At 38.9% G+C, this 19,982-nt stretch overlaps 1 protein-coding gene across 14 annotated transcripts in view; it reads right to left on the reverse strand.

The window, feature by feature from the left end:
• Positions 1-19,982, reverse strand: part of ZC3H14 (zinc finger CCCH-type containing 14) — a 48,016-nt gene that overhangs the window by 14,648 nt on the left and 13,386 nt on the right. For 7 of the 14 annotated variants that reach the window (XM_009212105.3, XM_009212102.3, XM_017961440.2 and 4 more), the window contains 2 exons: positions 18,613-18,768; positions 193-267 (listed from right to left, as the gene is read on the reverse strand). In XM_009212105.3, coding sequence (XP_009210369.1) covers positions 193-267; positions 18,613-18,768 — 231 coding nt within the window. Of the gene's footprint in view, positions 1-192; positions 268-1,896; positions 3,086-18,612; positions 18,769-19,982 lie in introns of those variants that run through there. The other 7 variants (XM_009212103.3, XM_003902142.4, XM_017961443.2 and 4 more) reach the window with 3 other exon arrangements.

Genomic DNA, 19,982 nt, shown 5'->3' on the forward strand with positions numbered 1-19,982 from the left:
CAAAACATTGTAACACTATATAACATGAAAAAAATGCAGATCTTATCTCCTGGCCCTAAAATATTTTCACAGATCTAAACATAACATCTTAGGGCAGGATCTAAGAGATACGAGATATGTTAAATGGGGTGTAAGAAATGGAAATGGCAACTGAAACGGCTAGATTACAGTACAACTCGAAACATTACCAACCTTGACTCATCTGCAGAGTTTCTGCCATTACTGGGTCGATTTGCAGTCGGGATAATAATTGCCTCTGTTGAGTTCCTAGAATATAAATTTTAAAACTTCACTAAGCTTACAACACAGACAATACCAGCATGTGGTTCCCAAAAATCAATCCTTCTGGGTTCTTAAAGTCTTAAAAGTAACTTAAAGCTTCAGCAATTCAATTTAACAGTATTTATAGACCAAAGGCATATCCTATAAGACAAAAAAGGCTGTACTCAGGGTTAAACCAAAAATGCCAATGTAAGAACTCCTGGTTCTCCCTCTGTGAGGACATCAGTTTTCCTGAATTTGAATTCTGTGGGGAAAGTAAAGGTGGCAAAAGGGCGGAAAATCCAGGCAAAGGCACCTGGTGGCGCGGCAGCTCGCATCACAGCCAACTGCACAATCAGCATGGTGAGCCCCTCCCTCCATCACCTGAGCTCAGCTCTTCCCATCACGACTCACTCACCCATGACCTTTGCAGATAATAATCGAAATAGCAAAACAAAACACTCCAGAATTATCTACACATAGGAGTTCCCAAAAGACAAACTATGGGCTTCGATGCATGCAAAGAAACCAAGACACTCAGCTCTACAATCCACACCCTATGTCAGCAAAGCATGATAATAATTCTTTGGCTCTCCCACAAGAAAAGATGTTCAACTACTTATTTCTTCTAAAATAGGCTCATAACATTAATTCCTATTAGGTTCACAATTCCTAATAATAATATGCTCAGCAGTCTGACTGTACAAAATAGGGACAAATAACTGATTTTTTTCTATCTTCGATCTGATGTGAAGCTCCTTGAGGATGGGACAATGTCACACTTTTCTGTAGCCCCCACAGTGCTTAGCAGACAGCAGGCACTCACTTGCTCATGTATAAGGAACTGCACTACAGTGTACAAAGGGATGTAACTGATAGGGTTGCAAATACTGAAACCTTACTAAGATGCCCACATGCTAATTTGGGGTACATCCATTACAGGTGGCTTCACAAGGATAGGCTTCGTTTACTCAGTGCCAAGATGTAAGTGGGCAATCTCCCACCAGGCACCACATTTCATTAAAAGGTGTTTTTAAGTTTTAAAACCTATACTCCATTTGAAATTTTATCAGTTGGTTTCCTTTAAAACATAAGTTACATGACATTTTATTGGTGCATCCCAAAAAAGTGAATTCCTTCCAGAATTATTACTGCAAAACCACACACATCCTGAGGAACTGTAACCAAGATGACACTTAGGTCAAGTTGTATTCCTGTGGGAAGCTTGGAAAACTGAGGTGAAAAGTTACAGGAAGAATGCTCTTTCCATCCAAACACTCAACAGGTCTCCTTCACATCAACAGTACATGATGAAAGAATGCGACATTTTAAAATAATTTCACACAGATACAAAAAAGACCACACTTCCACATTTCAAGTTTTGCTTCATCGCTCTAGGTTCATCTACCTTTTCAAAACATCGTTTTAGAGAGCTCCATTAAAGAGGATGGAATTCTGATCAATTCTAGATTTCTAAGCTAAATCACGCAGAATCCAAATTTGTCATTAAAGGTCTATGAAAAATTCAAGTTCTCTGTAACTTGCTCCCTCCACATCACAGCTACAGTCAACATACGTGCAAAGATACACATCAAAGGATGGGTACCTAGAACATATTGTATATTAAGAGTTTACCTTTCTCAACGTTTCTAAGGAAGCCGATTATTTTTACATCAGTAGTTCTTGACTGCGATTCAGTATCTTCTTCTTGATCTTCAAACTGTCTGTTGCATTCAGATGTTGTTGAATATTCATTCATTTTAACCTCCAAAGATGAAATTTTTGCTTCATTCTGGGACACTCTAACATTTAGATCAAAAAGATTTGCTTCCACTGTCAAAATAGCTGCTTTCATTCCTTTAATTTCATTGATATCAGTTGATATTTTCCTTAAAAGGTGGGAAATATTGTCTAGCTCATTCAGTGAACAAGAGGAGCTTGTTATGGAACCTAAGTCCACTGGTTCCGGTGGAAGAAAAATTGGTAGAGGTGGTGATGGAAACTTTGAAGACATTTTCATAAAGGAGACAGAAGCCTCAAGGACATTTTCACAAAATTTTCTCTCTCCCTTAAACTCTGATAATTTTTTCTTCACAGCTCATTAAGTTATTTCATCAAAAGTAAAAGTAGTGATCAAGGCTGTTACCTTAAGAAGTATTAACAGCAAGTAACATCTTAAAACCTATAATTCAAAAAATGGGGTTGTACATTTCTAGAGCCAGAACTCAAAAGTAAATGTGAAAAAGCTAAATGTACAAGACCAATTGCTCTTCGCTACAACTAAGAAGCCCTAACATGTAGGGCCCTACATCCTCTAAGTCCTACCATCTATATAGCTCCTCTTCCAATAAACCCTATTATTACATACAAAATAATACTGGTTTCTGATTGGCTGAAAACAGACATGTGTCACACAAAGAATTTTCTATTACTTACTTCACATGAGACCACTGAAGTGCTACACTCTAAGTTAAGCAATACAACATTAAGTGCTTTACATCTAAATATGATATGAATTAAATGTACTTTTCCCTTTTCATCTAAACCATAACATTTTTAAGCTTCAGATTTCTGAATTGTTTTATTTTAAGTTGTATTTCCCCTTGAAATTAGTATATAACATTATTGAGATTGACAAATCCTTTGGAGGGAAAGGGCGGAGAAAGTACCTGGACCCACGATCCAAACAAACTTCTTTCAAGATACATGTGGTAATAACGGAATTCAACTTCACTAATATAGTATCATGTAAACTCAAGGATGGGGAAATAAGAACTCAGCCTTGGCTTAAAACTAGACCATTATTAGATAGGTGTTTCTTAAATATTCTCTCCCATTTTGTTGTCTTTTTTTTTTGATAGCATCTTTTGAAACACAAAAATACTAAATTTTGATGAAGTCCGATTTATCTTTTTTTCCTTTGGTTGCTTGTGCTTTTGGTGTCATATTTAAGAAACCATTCCGGAATCCAAGACATAACTATTTTTTTCCCTAAGAGTTTTGAAGTTTAGGTTTTTGATCCATTTTGAGTTAATTTTTGTTTATGACATAAGGTAAGGTTCCAACTTCATTCTTTTCATGTGGATATTCAGTTGTCCCAGCATCACCTGTGGAAAAACCTATTCTTTTGCCAATAAACAGTCTTAGCACCGCTGCCAAAAATCGATGCGTTGTGAAAGTATGCAGTTGCTTCTGGACTCTCAATTCTGGTCCATGGGTCTGTATGGTTATCCTTATGCCAGTATCACACAGTCTTGATTACTTTAGCTTTGTAATAAGTTTTGAAATCAAGCAACATAACCTTGACAATGTTACTCTTTCTCAATAGTTTTGGCTATTCTCAGTCCCTTTTTATTTCCATATGAATTTTAGGATCAGCCTGCCGATTTCTACAAAAAAAGCAGTTTGGGATTTAAACAGCGATTGAGTTGAACCCATAGATCAACTTGGGGACTACTGCCATCTTAAGAATAGTAAAGACTTCTAGGCTGGGTGCAGTGGCTCACGCCTGTAATCCCAGCATTTTGGCAGGCCAAGGTGGGAGGATCATGAAGTCAGGAGTTCGAGACCAGCCCAACCAACGTGGTGAAACCCTGTCTCTACTAAAAACACAAAAATTAGCCGGGTGTGGTGGCGCACGCCTGTTATCTCAGCTACTCAGGAGGCTGAGACAGGAGAATCGCTTGAACCCGGGAGGCAGAGGCTGCATGAGCAGAGATCGCACCACTGCACTCTAGCCTAGGAGACAGAGGGAGACTCCATTTCAAAAAAAAAAAAAAAAAAAAAAAAAGAATAGTAAAGACTTCCAATCCATTAACACAGAAAATCTTTGAACGTCCTTAATTTGAGAAAGGACGTTTTTACTTTGGTTTACTCCCCCAAGCAAACAAATAAGATATGCAACATACAAGGATGCAAGTTGGTAGATGCTGCTCACTACAGCCTCTTAAAAGAATCCTGGCCTGGCGCAGTGGCTCACACCCGTCATTCCAGCACTTTGGGAGGCCAAGGCAGGTGGATCACTTGCAGTCAGGAGTTCGAGACCAGCCTGGCCAACGTGCTGAAACCCTGTCTCTACCAAAAATACAAAAATTAGCCAGGCATGGTGGCACGCACCTGTAATTCCAGCTACTTGGGAGGCTGAGGCAGGAGAATCACTTGAACCTGTGAGGCGGAGGTTGCAGTGAGTGAGATTGCACTACTGCACTGCAGCCTGGGTGGCAGAGTAAGACTCTGTCTCAAAAAAAAAAAAAAAAGAAAGAAAAGGAATCCTTATAAAGAATTGTAGACTTTGGTTTCCCAAATAGATGTCACAGTAACAGTATAAAGAAAATGCTCTGTGCTGGAATTTGTAAAATAAAAATCTTTATTCATTTCTCCACTGTATGAATCAGTTCTTCAAAATTCCAGACAGAAAATAATGTTCAAAATTCACAAGGCTTTGGATTCAGACTTTTTTTTAACAGAACCAGCTGGCATATGACATCCATAGTAACTGTTAACAGCAAGACACTCTCAGCCAAACACCACCTGTAAACCAGCTGGTTCACTAGAGCACAAACAATCTCAAGGAAAAAAGTAGGAAAGAGGTCTAACAGAACAGGCCACAGAGAAACAAGAGCCCATCTGATGGCACCCGTATGGCCTACTATGTCCAGCCCAACTTTAGAATAGAAAACAAGCAAGGACCCTTCCTAAGACTCCAGTGTAAATACTCATCAGCAGAGAAAGTTTATGTATTTTAACATTTACTCTTACCAATAACTCTGAATTAATGCTACCGTTATCCTTCATTTATAGATTAGGAAACTGGGATATAGAAAGGTTAAAGTCAACTAGTAAACTGCAGGGTCTGCACCTTCAGTAATCTGGCTCCTGGGTCCACAATAAGGACTCTACCATGTAATACATTAAGTGGAACAAAAGCACATCACAGAGAACTGTGTGTGGTATAATTCCTACTTTATATGTACATTTGTATGTGTGCATAAGTAAACATATAATTCCACTTTATATACAAAGGATGCACATGTTCACAGATATAAGAAATGCCTAGAAGATGACACCAATACACATCAAACTTCTAAGTGCAGTGCCTCCCTCCGAGGAAAGCAGGAGGATTTTCCATTTTCTCTGAATATAAAATCTCCCCTTGACTCAGAATCTTTCACAGTGCTTCCAGTCCAACACAACGTACCAAGCACAGACAATTATAATCTCTCCTTCTGAAGAGTCCATAAAAGTGAATCAAAGAACTTAGTATCTACATCTCTACCCTATGATCTTTGGGTTTCTATTCTTTTATTTTTATTTTATTTTATTTTATTCCGATATGGAGTCTTGCCCTGTCGCTCAGGCTACAGTGGAGTGACGTAATCTTGGCTAACTGCAACCCCCGCTTCCTGGGTTCAAGCAATTCTCCTGCCTCAGCCTCCCAAGTAGCTGGGATTACAGGCACCCACCACCACACCCGGCTAAGTTTTGTATTTTTAGTAGAGACGGAGTTTCACCATATTGGCCAGGCTGGTCTTGAACTCCTGACCTGGCGATCCGCCTGCCTCAGCCTCTCAACTTGCTGGGATTACAGGCGTGAGCCACCGTGCCCGGCAGATTTCTATTCTTATGTTTTCTAATATTCATACCAATATAGCATGTGTACATAAGTAAAATATATACATTGGTATACGTACTTAAAAATGACTACTGTACAAAAATTTCAGGTCAAAAATATGATGGAGATCACTGATTTAGAGATGGGGGTTACAAGGTGATCACAGCAGATGAGATATCAACAATCTCCGGGTAATAGAAAATATAGGGACAAATACTGGCTGTAAGGCACAGCAGGCAAAACCACAAATGAGCCCCTGTGAAAACTGCAGGTTAGATGCAAGGCAGGAGTGATATTTACTCAGACAACAAACACTGACTGAGCTCCTACTACCATATGCCAGACACTGCTCTGGGCACTCAGTAACAGCCATACAGAACAAACACATAAATCCCTGCTCAAAAAGCATGGATTCTGTTGAGATGGGGAAGGAGATAGCTCTCAAGACCCCCAAATAAATACATGTTAAGAGAAAACATTTCATGTTAAAACATAAAGACCTAAGTCCGGATAAAAATACCTAAACCATGAAAACATAACACATATATTTGATGGTGACAAACGTTACGGGGAAAAATAAAGCTTTAGAAAGGAGGGAGAATGGGGACGGGGCCAGAGGAGGCCTCGAAGATGACACATGGATGAGATATGAGAACATCTGAAGTAAACATTCTCAGGACAGGGCAAAAACATCTGAGATGAGCAGCTCTTCAAATGTCCTGAAGGACAAGCAGGCCAGTATGCAGGAGCAGCAGCAAGGACAGGGAGCCAGAGTAGAGGAAGGGAGGTGGGTGATGAGAAGGCAAAAGACTTTGACTTACAGTGTGACAGGGAGCCCCTGGGGGGTTCTACGCTGTAGAGTAGCATGATCTAATTTACAGTTTAAAGGATCACTGCTGCTGCTATGTGGGACGGACTGAAGGAAGGGAAGTTTGAAAGCAGACACACCTTGTAAGAACACACTATTCCAATAATCAAGTAACCAAGGCAAATCACAGACGGTGACTTTTTTTTTTTTTTTTTGAGACACAGTGTCACTGTGTCACCAAGGCTGGAATGCAGTGGCGTGATCTCGGCTCACTGTAACCTCTGCCTCCCGGGTTCAAGCGATTCTCGTACCTCAGCCTCCTGAGTAGCTGGGCCTACAGGCATGTGCTATCATGCCCAGCTAATATTTGTATTTTTAGTAGAGACGGGGTTTCACTATGCTGGCCAGGCTGGTCTCAAACTCCTAACCTCATATGATCCACCCGCCTCGGCCTCCCAAAGTGCTGGGATTATAGGCATGAGCCAACACGCCCGGCCAGACAGTGACTTTGACGGGTGGTAGAGGCAGAAGTGATAAACAGTGGTGAATTCCATAAATCTGGACGTAGAGGCTGACAGGTGCAACAAGAGAAGGAGGGAGACAGAGGTAGAGAGGAAAGAGGAAGGAAAGAAGGAGAGGAAAAAAAAGAATGGCAACAGGACTGTCTCAGAAATTGGAAAGATGAAGGCAGCATTAAACTGAAATGAGGAAGACTGCAGGAAGAACAAGACAGGAGAGGAAAATTCATAGTTGAGTTTTGGACAAGTCTGAAATGATTATACATCCAAGAAGAAATATAAAGTGGTTGGACAGAAATGAGGAATTCAGGGCAAGGTCCAGGCTGGAGATATAAAAATGTCAAAGTCACAGTGTAGAGATGAATGTGGATGAAACAAAGGGCCATCCAACTGTGAGAGATTGCAGCAATGAGTAAAAACCAAGAAGGATGTAAGGCAGAGAAGAAGGCTTGTGAATGGTATTGCCAGAGACAGACATTTAAAAGACAAAATTTTAATATTTTTAATAGACAACTAGTGGGAGTGTAAGCATACCAACCTGCTCCCCCCAAAAAATTCCTCCACAACTGCAAGGCCAATTGCAGCTCCTTGTCTGCTTCACTTAAAGCTAAACCTACCTGCAGAAAAGCTCAGCCCACAGCACAATTCTAGGTAAGGCTCTGCACTACCTTTCCTCAAACTAGGAACCACTATCTGCAGACGTTTTTGAAAAACTCCCATATATGAAAGAGCAAGAAAAAAAGCATAAAATATGACTCTGACTCCATTAATTAGGAGACAAGAGTGAATTCCTTGAAAAGAAAAAAAAATCCCTCTAATTAGGATCTTCAGACAGTTGAGATGATACTGTTTCCACAAAATAAGATACCATGAAAAACAGAACAAGAAAAAGTTTGTGGAAATTAAAAAATATGCTTGCCTACATTTTAAAAATGTTCAGTAAGGATACTCAAGTCAAGGAAGTATTCAAGAGTAGACCAACAAGATCAAGTCAAAAATGAAGAGAGAAAAGTTATACAACTGATCAACTGATAGATCAAAGAAGGGGCTTATCATCCAACTAACAGAATTTCCACAAGAGAACAATGAAAACAAGGACAGTAAATTTTAAAACAAATAACGCAAGAGAATTTCCCACACTGAAGAGAATGAATTTTCAAATTAAAAGGGTACCTAATGTACCTAACTAGCATCTAGACATACCACAGCGAAATTTCAGACACCAGGAACATAGAAAAAAAAAAATTCCCAGAGAAAAAAATCCCAGGTATTACACAATGGAATAAGATGGGCAACCAAGTTCTCAGCATAAACACTGAAGCCTCAAGATAATGTAATTATGCCTCCAAAGTTTTGAAAAAAATGACTTCAACTTAGAATTCTGTACCTAGTCAAAGTATCAAACAAGTACAAGGATAGCTTCAGATTTCCAAGCACTCAGAAAATCTACCTTCCATACCTTCTTAAGGAGTTTCTTTGTGACATGATTACGAAATGCAGAAATGTACTGAGAAGACAAAATGGAGTTCAGGAATTGCAGAGCTGACTCAGGGGAGGAGGGCGTCCTGGGATGATGGCCTTGAGCAGGCCTAGAGCAGGCCTAGAGCAAGCAGTCAGGTGAGAAAAGGAGGAGAGAGGTTCCAGGAGGAAGGTACCTAAGAACAACTGGGAAAGCCAAAGATTTCAAAGCACAGAGTGATAGACTTTTAGGCTACAGTACAGGTAGGCAATGCAAGAAGGGAAAAAGAAGAACCTAAGTGAAACAAAAAAATTGTATGAGAGGGCAAAAATTAAAAAAAGAAACTCTAGAGCATCCCTACACAAAACTGTACAAGAAACAGAACGTAAATTTGGCCTTGTAATATTTATATAGTCTTTAAAACTTTATTTTTAGAGACAGGGTCTTGGTCTGTCACCCAGGCTGGCACAATCACAGCGCACTGTAACCTCGAACTCCTGGGCTCAAGCAATCCTCCAGAGTAGCCACGACTACAGGTGCACATCGTCACATCCAGCTAATTAAAAAAATATATACATATAGATAAGGGTCTCGCTATGTTGCCCACGCTGGACTCAAATTCCTAGGCTCAAGCAAACCTCCCACCTCAGCCTCCTAAAGTGCTGAGATTACAGGTGTGAGCCACCAACAATGCCCAAATAGTCTTAATAGTGTAAATGCTTACTGTTTCTCAACTCTTTAAGAGTCGATCTACTAAGTCTTAACTAAAGTAGGGAACAAAATGTAAATTTGATCAGCTTTGACAATACAAAAGTACAGGTGACAATTCAGAAGGTGGAGGCTGGACAGAATGTAGGTGGTGGCAAGAAAGAAAATGTAAGACTTGAAAGAGGGGCCTGGCACGGTGGCCTGTAATCCCAGCACTTTGGGAGGCCGAGATGGGCAGACTGCCTGAGCTCAGGAGTTCAAGACCAGCCTGGGCAAGATGGTGAGACCCCATCTCTACTAAAAATTGTATTAAAAAAATCCAGGCCTGGTAGGGTGTGCCTGTAGTCCCAAGCTACTCAGGAGGCTGAGGCAGGAGAATCACTAAAACCCGGGAGGCAGAGGTTTCAGTGAGCCAGGATTGCGCCACTGCATTCCAGCCTCGGCGACAAAGTGAGACTACCTCCAAAAAAAAAAGGAATTGAAGGATAACATAAATGTCTGTATCTTTCAGAAGTCAAAATATACTAAATATACTGAAATATAACCATACAAGAAATATTTAGGTGTACTACTTAAAATTACCAAAGTAACCAATAAATGAATTTAAAATTAATTTTGCTGTATGCGCTTGGAAGCAAGGGAAAAGTATAACTGGGCTAGATCCTGACATATAGCAAGAAATCAACAGATACTATCTATAGTTGGTCAATGAGGAAACAGTATAAAGCATATTATTACAACATGGAGAAAGAAACAGAAGCATTTAAAAGTGGGGGGTTCTGCAGAGTGGGACTAGTATAGAGAAGAATGAAGCAAGGAATGTTGCTTTTTATTTTTAATCTTTTTATACTATTTGATTATTTTCTCATCTATCAGGAGATATTACATTGATATGCTTTCTTTTCCCAGATTTTCTATGAGAATGTATTTCATAATGTAAAGTATTTTATTTCAAATATATTGGATTTTTCCATACATTATACCAAACAGGAAAAATAAAAGGAAATCCACGCCTAGACACATCGTAGTGAAACTGCAGAACATCAAAGACAAAGAGAAGATCTTGAAAGCAGCCAGAGAGAAAGGACAGATCACCTACAAAGGAACGACAGACAATTAGAATGACGGAAGTCCACTCAACAATGGAAAGCAGAAGACAATGGGATAATAATACATATAAGGTGTGGAGAGCAAATAACTGTTAACCTAGATTTGGGTATCCAGCAAAACTACTGCACAAGAACACAAAGAAATAAAACACTCACAGGTGAATAGACTCTTGGAAAATATATTGCTAACAGACATGTTCCAGTGAAACTTCCAAAAAAATACTCCAAAAATACTTCAAAATATTGGAAAATAATGATACCCAAATAACACTCAGAGATGTTAAGAATAAGTAAAATTATAAACAGGAGGTAAACCTGAAAAAACACTGCCTGGAAAAAATTACAAGAATGCTGTTCAACTTGTGCATTTTAAAAAAGATCAAATTGAAACACTGAAAACAATTAAATTAGGAGGGTAAAGACTGAAGCTCTTCAAAGGTATTCAAAAGTCCTTTTACTGTTTTGAGAATGGCGTCAGGATATTAACTTTTAGAATACTAAATTTGCATGGTAAAATTTCACTGGTGATCACTGAAAGAAGAGAAATGAGGCCAAGCGTGGTGGCTCACAACCTGTAATCCCAACACTTTGGGAGGCTGAAGTGGGCAGATCACGAGGTCAGGGGATCAAAAGGTCAGGAGATCAAGACCAACCTGGCCAACATGGTGAAACCTCATCTCTATTAAAAACACAAAAATTAGCTGGGCATGGTGGTGGGCGCTTGTAATCCCAGCTACTTGGGAGGCTGAGGCAGGAGAATCACTTGAACCAGGGAGTCGGAGATTGCAGTGAGCCGAGATCGTGCCACTGCACTCCAGCCTGGCGACAGCGTGAGACTGTGTCTCAAAAAAAAAAAAAAAAAAGAACAGAAATGGAAGGTTTAAATAGTAAACTAGTTTAAAATTGTAAAACCAGTATTAGGGTTGTCAACAATAACAGTAATTAATGAACCTTAAAAAAGATAAGAAAAAATAGAAAAGCAGGCAAATACAAATCAGAAATATGACAGAAAATAATCCAACTGTACCAGTAATTATAATAAATGTGACTGGTCTAAACTCTCCAATAAAAGGCAAACTCAGATTAGACTAGAAAACAAAATCTAGCTTCATGATATTTAAGATATAATATATAGCTGACCCTTAAACAACATGAGGGCTAAGGGAACCAAACACCCCAACAGTTGAAAATCTATACACAACTTTTTTGACTTCCCAAACATTTAACTACTACTGTTGTCAATGTAGCTGCAATTACAGCTTCATACATTTTTTTCTTTTTCTTCTTCTTTTTTTTTTTTTTTTACCATGGTCCTTATGTTAAATTCATTTATCTTGAAACAGTGAATAACTGCAGTCACAGCTGTAATATGTATCTTTGGTACATATTGAGAATTAAACTTTTTCTTGTAACGTCATGACTTTTCTCTACTTCTTGGGAGCACGTCCAGCATCACTAGTAGCACTTCACTATGGGTCCCCTGGTGTTATTGAAGGTTTACAGTATTACACTAAACATGATGAAAAATATGCAAGAACCGCAAGATCACCTTTTACTGCAATTCACGATTTACTGGAGAGCTGAACTGCTCATGCTGAGATGGTTAGCATCACGCAGCATTTCAAGTGGACACTCAAAACACCTTAGCTCACCATAAAGCAACAGGAGGTAACGATAACATTATTACAGTAGTACAGTATGCACTAAATCTTATGTAGCTATTACTGCATCTTTATGTTTGCTTACACTTCTCTCAACTACAAGTGGTATCATGTAAAGTCTGTGTTTGTGTGCATATATTTTGATAAATTAAACTTTTCATAATATATTTGTGTATGTTTTGATAGTAAATGTTAAAATAGTCTAGTAGCTACATGTATTTTATGTGTTCATGACATACCTAAATTTTTCTTAATTTTGTCAATATTTCTAGGCTATACAGTTTATCTGCAAGTTTTTTCAAATTGCTACATATCTCAAAAAATATTTCCAATATATTTATTTTCAAAAATCCACATATAAGTGTATGAGTGGACCCACAGAGTTCAAACTTGTGCAGTTCAAGGATCAACTGTATATTCCTAAAGCATGAGAAGACTGAAAACAAAGGCAGGGAAACCAGATATATAAAGCAAATACAATTAAATGGCTATATTAATATCAGGTAAAACTGACTTTAAGATAAAAATATCTTTTGCTGCAGAGGGTCATAAATCAAGATAAGGGATTCAATTTGCAGAGAAGATAAAACAAATTTAAATATGTATGCACCTACTATTAGAACAGCCTAAAAATAAAGCAAAAACATGTAAGCACAAGAGAAATTAAGATAAATCTGTCATCATATTGGTCAATTTCAACACCCTTTCTCAAGTGGAAAGTCAAGCAGCACAAAAACTCAGCAAGGTCAAGATTTGAATAATGTTAACAGTAGAGCTTTATCTTACTGAATAAATGTAAAATTCCCAATCCAACAATTAGTCTACTTTCTTCCAAAATGCATGTGGAAGATGCATAAACTTGATCATGCACTAAGCAAGTGTTAACAAGTTTCAAAAACTATGCATTGCAAAAATTACATTATCTAGCCACAATGTAATTAAGTCAGGTATATATAATAAAAAGGATTAAAAGACAAAAACACACACCACTTCCAAATACTGTATAGAAAACACACTTTCAAATAATGCATGGGCCAATGATGAAAATTACAATGGAAATCAAAGACACTCTGATAATGAAAACATGATGAATTAAAACCTGTCATACATCATAAACATGGCACATCAAGAAAAATTTACAGCTTAAGTGCCTACATTTGAGAAGAAGACAGGCTGAGGTAAATAATTTTTAAAATATGGAAGGATAAATTAAAAGAGAAGTCGGGCCAGGTGTAGTGGCTCACACCTGTAATCCAAGCACTTTGGGAGGCTGAGGCAAGAGGACTGCTTGAGCTCAGGGGTTCAAGACCAGCCTGGGCAACTGAGTGAGACTCCATCTTTACAAAAAAACTTAAACATTAGCTGGGCATGGTGGCGTGTGCGTATGGTCCCTGAGGCGGGAGGATCATTTGAGCCCAGGTGTTTGAGGTTGTAGTGAGCTACAATTGTGCCACTGTAGTCTAGCCTAGGCGACAGTGAGACCTCGCCTCTTAAAAAAAAAAAAAAAAAAAAAAAAAAAAAAAAAAAAAAAAAAAAAAAGCAGAGGTCAATGCAATAGAAAACAAAAACACCAAAAAAAAAAAAAAAAAATTAAAATTAAAAAAATAATAATAAAGCCAGAATAATTGCTGTTAAGTCTTTGGGCAAAATATACTTCAAGTGACAGACTGATGGCAAGACAAAAAGGAAAAAGTACACATATTATGAGGTGGGTGCGCTAGTAAAAATAAAGACACCAGAGAAAAGAGAGAATGTTATCTGCTCAAACAAAAGAAGAAAAAAAAAGCTATCAATAACTTATGCCAATACATGTGCAAGTTTATATTTTAAAAACCTGCCCCAGATTTTACTATACAACAGTGAGTAACCACGTTAACAGATAACAATTGCTTGCAGTATCACTTCACACTTGTGAATATATCTAGTAATACCAAAGTCCTCATCAGCAAAGGTACCTGACACCATTTCAATTATCCCTTTTGAAAACACAATATAGAAAACCACACAAACATACAGCTTAATGAATTTTTATAAGGCAAAACACCCTTCTGACTACCATCCAAGCCAAAAGAGAGAACGTCACCTGCCAGCCCAGGAGCCTCTGTGTGCTCCATCTTTATCAATCCTCTTCAAAAGCAACCACTATGTGCCTTTTATGTTAACGCCTAGAGATTCTTTACAATTTCACACATACTGGGTATCCCTAGCCACTAGTTTAATCCTGCTCCTTTTATTTTCCTTTGATTTGCCTTTTAATCTCAAATTCTCGGGCTATACGACCCATAGTGTCCCAGACTATTTTTCCAGCTGCACACTCATGGTGAAGCTCAACCAACATACTCCTCTGGCCTCTGTAACTTCTTGCAAACTGACTGCTGGACTGGAAGCTTGATGACTTAGGTTTACATTTTTGGCAAGACTAAAGTTCTGTTCTTTTGTATCAAGAGGCACAAAACTGGTTTTCACTCTTAAAAGCAAAACTCTAATTCTACCATCTTGTTCTCTTATTAGCTGAAATCATTTTAAAAGAAAATGTTTCTCTCATCTACTATATCAGAGGTTGGCAAATCTTTTAGGCTATTTTAGGCTATGTAAGCTATATGGTCTGTTGCAACTATTCAACTAAGGTTGTAGTATGAAAGTAGCCATGGACAATACATACATGAATAGACATGGTTTGGTTCCAACAGATGCCAACTCCTGTCCTATGGGGTTACCCAGTGGTATCATTCTTACAGAAAAGACAGCATAAATGTTCAATTATTTTATTTACCCAGTTTTCAAGACAATGAATATCTACTATCTTCCAGAAGCTGACTAGTTAGGGCTTACTTTTTAAAAATGTCATTATGAAATTGTGGACTTAAATGGGCTTTAATCCACTGCCATTTTTACACCTACTGAATCTCAAATAATTCCATTTTTGGCCAAGGGAAATCTCCCTAAGTTGGCTCCTGCATCCTTTGGACATGATCTACCATTCATTGACAGCTTCTTTGTTATCTGGGATGTTGAGCCCTTCCAGGATCATGTTAACATTTCCTGCTCCAGACCTGGAAAAAGACATTTCTCAAGAAGCCTATTGATTGATTGATTGATTGATTGAGATGGAATCTCACTCTGTTGCCCAGGCTGGAGTACACTGGAACAATCTCTGCTCACTGCAACCTCCACCTCCCAGGTCCAAGCGATTCTCCTGCCTCAGCCTCCTGAGTAGCTGGGATTACAGGTGCACACCACAACACCCAGCTAATTTTTTTGTATTTTTAGTAGAGATGGAGTTTCACCATGCTGGCCAGGCTGGTTTTGAACTCCTGACTTCAGGTGATCCGCCCACCTTGGCTTCCCAAAATGCTAGGATTACAAGCGTGAGCCACCGCACCCGGCCCAAGAAGCCTAATTTTTTAAATAGGAAGTATTCCAAGACCACAATCTGGGAACTACGGATGATGCTAAGGGTTGACGAATGTTTCTATGCCCTTCCAGTAGACAGAACTAGAAAAAAACACATTTATATACAAAATACAATGTGCGTTCCAAAAAATTTCCAATGTAAATTCAGGACAACAGGCTTTTACTTGTCTGGAGCTCATCCTCCATTAGATTCCCTAAGAAAAGTTCATGGGAATAGTAGTCTCTGAATTTCTGCTTGTAGATATAACAGTTGGTGCCGGATCACTTCTAAAGGTCACTTTTGCTGGACATTAAATTCTTGGCTCACATTTTCTTTCCTGGAGTATCTTAAATATGCTAGTCCATTTTCTTCCAGCACAGAAGTGATGCTGCTGAAAAGTCTGATGATAATCTACCTCTCTTTTTCTTCTAAGTCATGTGCCCCTTTTGCCTAAATGTTCAAATGATTTTTTTTCTTTTTAAAATTTCATTAATTATATAATACATCTTAGTGTTGTGGTTCTGGGTAAATATTCTCAGGTATACTGTGCAATTTTTCAGACAACAGTTTCAAATATGTTTTCACTTCAGGGAAGTCTTGAAAGACAGTTAACGCTTATTCTGTTCCTCTGAATATTGCTTCTTTGGAGATTCCTATTATAAATATACTGTATTTCTATTGCCTGTATTCAATATTTGCCACTTTCTCATGAGCCCTTTCTTTTCGACTTGCAAAATGTTGTCTTTTATCTTCGATTTCTCTGAAGATGTTTTACTTTATTTATTTTTAAATTACTATTTTCTGTAGCCATAAGGTCTTGCTATGTTGCCCTGGCTGATCTTGAACTGGCCTCAAGTGATCCCCCTGCCTTGGCCTCCCAAATTGCTGGGATTACATGCATGATGTTTTATCTTACTAAGACACACCATTCTTGAGTTCTTTCTAATTTAGTCTTCATTTATTTTGAGACAGGGTCTCACTCTATCACCCAAACTAGATGGCAATGGCATGATCATGGCTCACTGCAACCTCAGCCTCCTGTGCTCCAGCAATCCTCTCACCTCCGCCTCCCTGGAGGGCAATGGTATGATCGTGGCTCACTGCAACCTCAGCCTCCTGGGCTTCAGCAATCCTCCCATCTCAGCCTCCCAAGGAGAGAGGACTACAGGTGTATACCTTGCCCAGCTAATATTTTTATTTTTTGTAGAGACATGGTTTTGCTATGCTGCCCAGGCTAATCTCAAGTGATCCTCCTGCCTCAGCCTGCCAAAGTGTTGGGATTACAGGCATGAGCCACTGCACCCAGCCTCAAAGTTTTTCTGTTTTATGTTTTTCTTGGTTTTGTCTTGTATTATTTAAATAATGTCTTCTAGCTCACTTTCAAATTGTATCTCTTTTTGGTATACTTTTCAGCATGCTTTCACTGAAACAGTGCTATTTTGTCTTTTATTCCCTTTTATCTTTTAATTTGACACAGGACGTTGATACTTTTCTGTTGTTCATTTTAGGGGAAAGTTTGCTTTGGATAGCTATTCTAACTTCAGAATCCACAACCTCCTTCTGCTGATTTTGTGATGTTAAAAAATATGGCACCTTGCTTTGAGATTTCCTATTGTTTTCCTCTATTTTCATCTGACATTCTTTCCTTTTCTCTACTGTTTCCCTGCTCCATTTGATTCCACTCCAAGACTCTCTTGTGGAGTCCTGTCTTTGAAGAAAACATTGGTGCAACACATTACAGACTCCACAGGGAGTAGACCACTACAGCCCTTTCAGGTCAGCCTCATCTGTCACTGCACTGTGCAAAATCCCTCCTCAGTTTCAGCTACTCTTCTCAATTTGGCCCATTCACATTTTCCAACTGGTACCTATTTGCCGTTTGGGTGCCAAACAGGTCTTGTCCTCAGGCCTATCACTTATCAGAACAGCACGTAACACTGTCATAGCAAACTATACAATACAGTAAAAAATTTTTTAAAGACACAATGAGGAGACAAATACAGAACTGACAATGTTGAAATCATAAGGTTTCATGAAACCTGGAACAATTTAAAGGACAGTTTTGGAGAAATGAAAAAATACATTCAAAGGTTCTTGAGAAGTATGTGAGAAGTAACATAATAAGCATATAGGTTTTTTTGGTGGGGTTTTAAAATTCAAATCTTTGTAGAAAAAGAAACAGAAGAAACAAGAATCCTTGATGACAGAAGAAACAAAAGGTTTGAAGAGTCGTGGAGAAGGGCTGTGCAGGCCCAGGGGTCAGGTAACAGAGACACCAAAAGTTCAAACTAACAGCGTTAGTTCTGGGCAATGAGGAGGCGGCAGGAGACACTTTCACAAAGGAGTTAGAAGATGAGAGACACACTTTCCAAGTCAAAAGATTGTATAGGAATTGGGGGAGAAAGCTGAGAAAAAAGCAAAAAAAAAAAAAAAAAAGAGCTGGAAGCAAATTGAAGTATGTTAGGCATGAGGGGATAAATTAGGGTTGCTGGGACACATATGGGGGGTCAGAGACAGGATGCTGAAGAGAGGGGAGAGACTTAAAGATAACTAACATTTCAAGTTCAGGTAAACGGGTAGGATCAACAAAAAGGAAAAGAAAGAATGCAGAAATAAATATATCTTTAAGAAGGAGCTATCTAAAGACTTGCAAAATTCTGATAACAACTAAGGCTTAATGACTGGGTTCATGAGAGCTCACTATACTAGCCTTTCCATTTTTGAGAATATTAAAAACTTCCACAATAAAAAGACTTTCAAAAATTTCTAGAAAAGGCTGGGTGCAGTGGCACACACTTGTACACACTTCCAGCTACTAAGGATGATGAGGCAGGAGGACTGCTTGAGCCCAGGAGTTTGAAGCCTGCCTGGGCAACACAGCAAGACCCTACCTCTTAAAAAAAAAAAAAAAAGTTTCTGGAAAGTGTTGGTATGAACCTTCCTCATGGTATCCTTCTCATTCTATTTCTGGGCTTAATCATCACTTTTTTCAAAGTGTAACATTTCATAAAAATTCACTGGAAAATATTCAATGCCTCATGAAAAAACTGTAGTAAAGAGTGAAATATCATTTAAGTTATTACCTTGATTTTTTTCTACAGAATCTCCTTTTGTTTCCTCTTCTTTAATGGGGGGACTTATTTTGGGGGTCCTACTTTGTCCCTGGACCACTTCTGCTAGCAATTCTTCTTGAGAAGTTCGAGTTCTGGGAGCAACTGGAAGGGTCTGTTTCTGTGGGACTTTCACATAAAAGCAAAAAAGATAGAAATACAAATGCAGTAATACATCAAAACTCGACAGTGACTATGTCATATTAAATACAAACGCCTCCTTTGGTTTAGAACATATGAGGAGTTTGGGCTGGGCGCAGTGGCTCATGCCTGTAATCTCAGCACTTTGGGAGGCAAGGCGAGTGGATCACTTGAGGTCAGGAGTTTGAGACCAGCCTGGCCAACACGGTAAAACCTCATTTCTACTAAAAATACAAACATTAGCCAGGTGTGGTGGCACACACCTGTAATCCCAACTACTCAGGAGGCTGAGGCAGAAGAATTGCTTAAACCCAGAAGGCAGAGGTTGCAGTGAGCCAAGACTGCACCACTGTGCACTCAAGCCTGGGCAACAGAGTGAGACTCTGTCTCCAAAAAAAAGAAAAGAACATATATATGAGGAGTTCAATCCATAGATACCATTCATTTTTTCTTACAACATTACTGAGATAGATACCTGACCTATTTATCCAAACATATGTAAACAACGTCCATACAACCACATGCCATGAATACAATACAGTACATATGTATTCATTTTCAACAAAACGCGGTTTATTTAAGCTTAGCTTCATGATCTTGCATCAGTTTCAAATTGTAATTTAGATAACCTAGGTAAAGAAAGAAATGTTCAAAGCCATGGAAATTCTCTAAACTTCTCATCATTCTAGACAATTAATATTGCTGATAGATCAGGAAATGAAATGTAGATATACCATCAGGTCAAGAGTGGGCATTTGCCTGATAATCCTTATTCTATATGCAAAAACCTGTTGAATTTAGTGTTCAAGGTTAAATTAGGGATGAGGAGAACCAAGAGGACAGGCGAGTATCAGGATCAAAAACTGAAAAACTGATGGTGCCAGGCGCGGCCGCTCACGCCTGTAATCCCAGCATTTTGGGAGGCCAAGTCAGGTGATCACCTGAGGTCAGGGGTACGAGACCAGCCTGGCCAACATGAAGGAACCCCATCTCTACTAAAAATACAAAAAAATTAGCCTGGCAAGTTGGTGGGCGCCTGTAGTCCCAGCTACTTGAGAGGCTGAGGCAGGAGGATCACTTGGACCCAGGAGGCAGAGGTTGCAGTGAGCCAAGATCACACCACTGCACTCCAGCCTGGGCAACGCAGCAAGACTCCGCCTCAAAGAAAACAAACAAAAAAACTGATGGCTACAATTTACCTC

This window comes from Papio anubis, chromosome 7 (assembly GCF_008728515.1).
Source record: "Papio anubis isolate 15944 chromosome 7, Panubis1.0, whole genome shotgun sequence".
In the NCBI taxonomy this organism is placed as follows: Eukaryota; Metazoa; Chordata; class Mammalia; order Primates; family Cercopithecidae; genus Papio; species Papio anubis.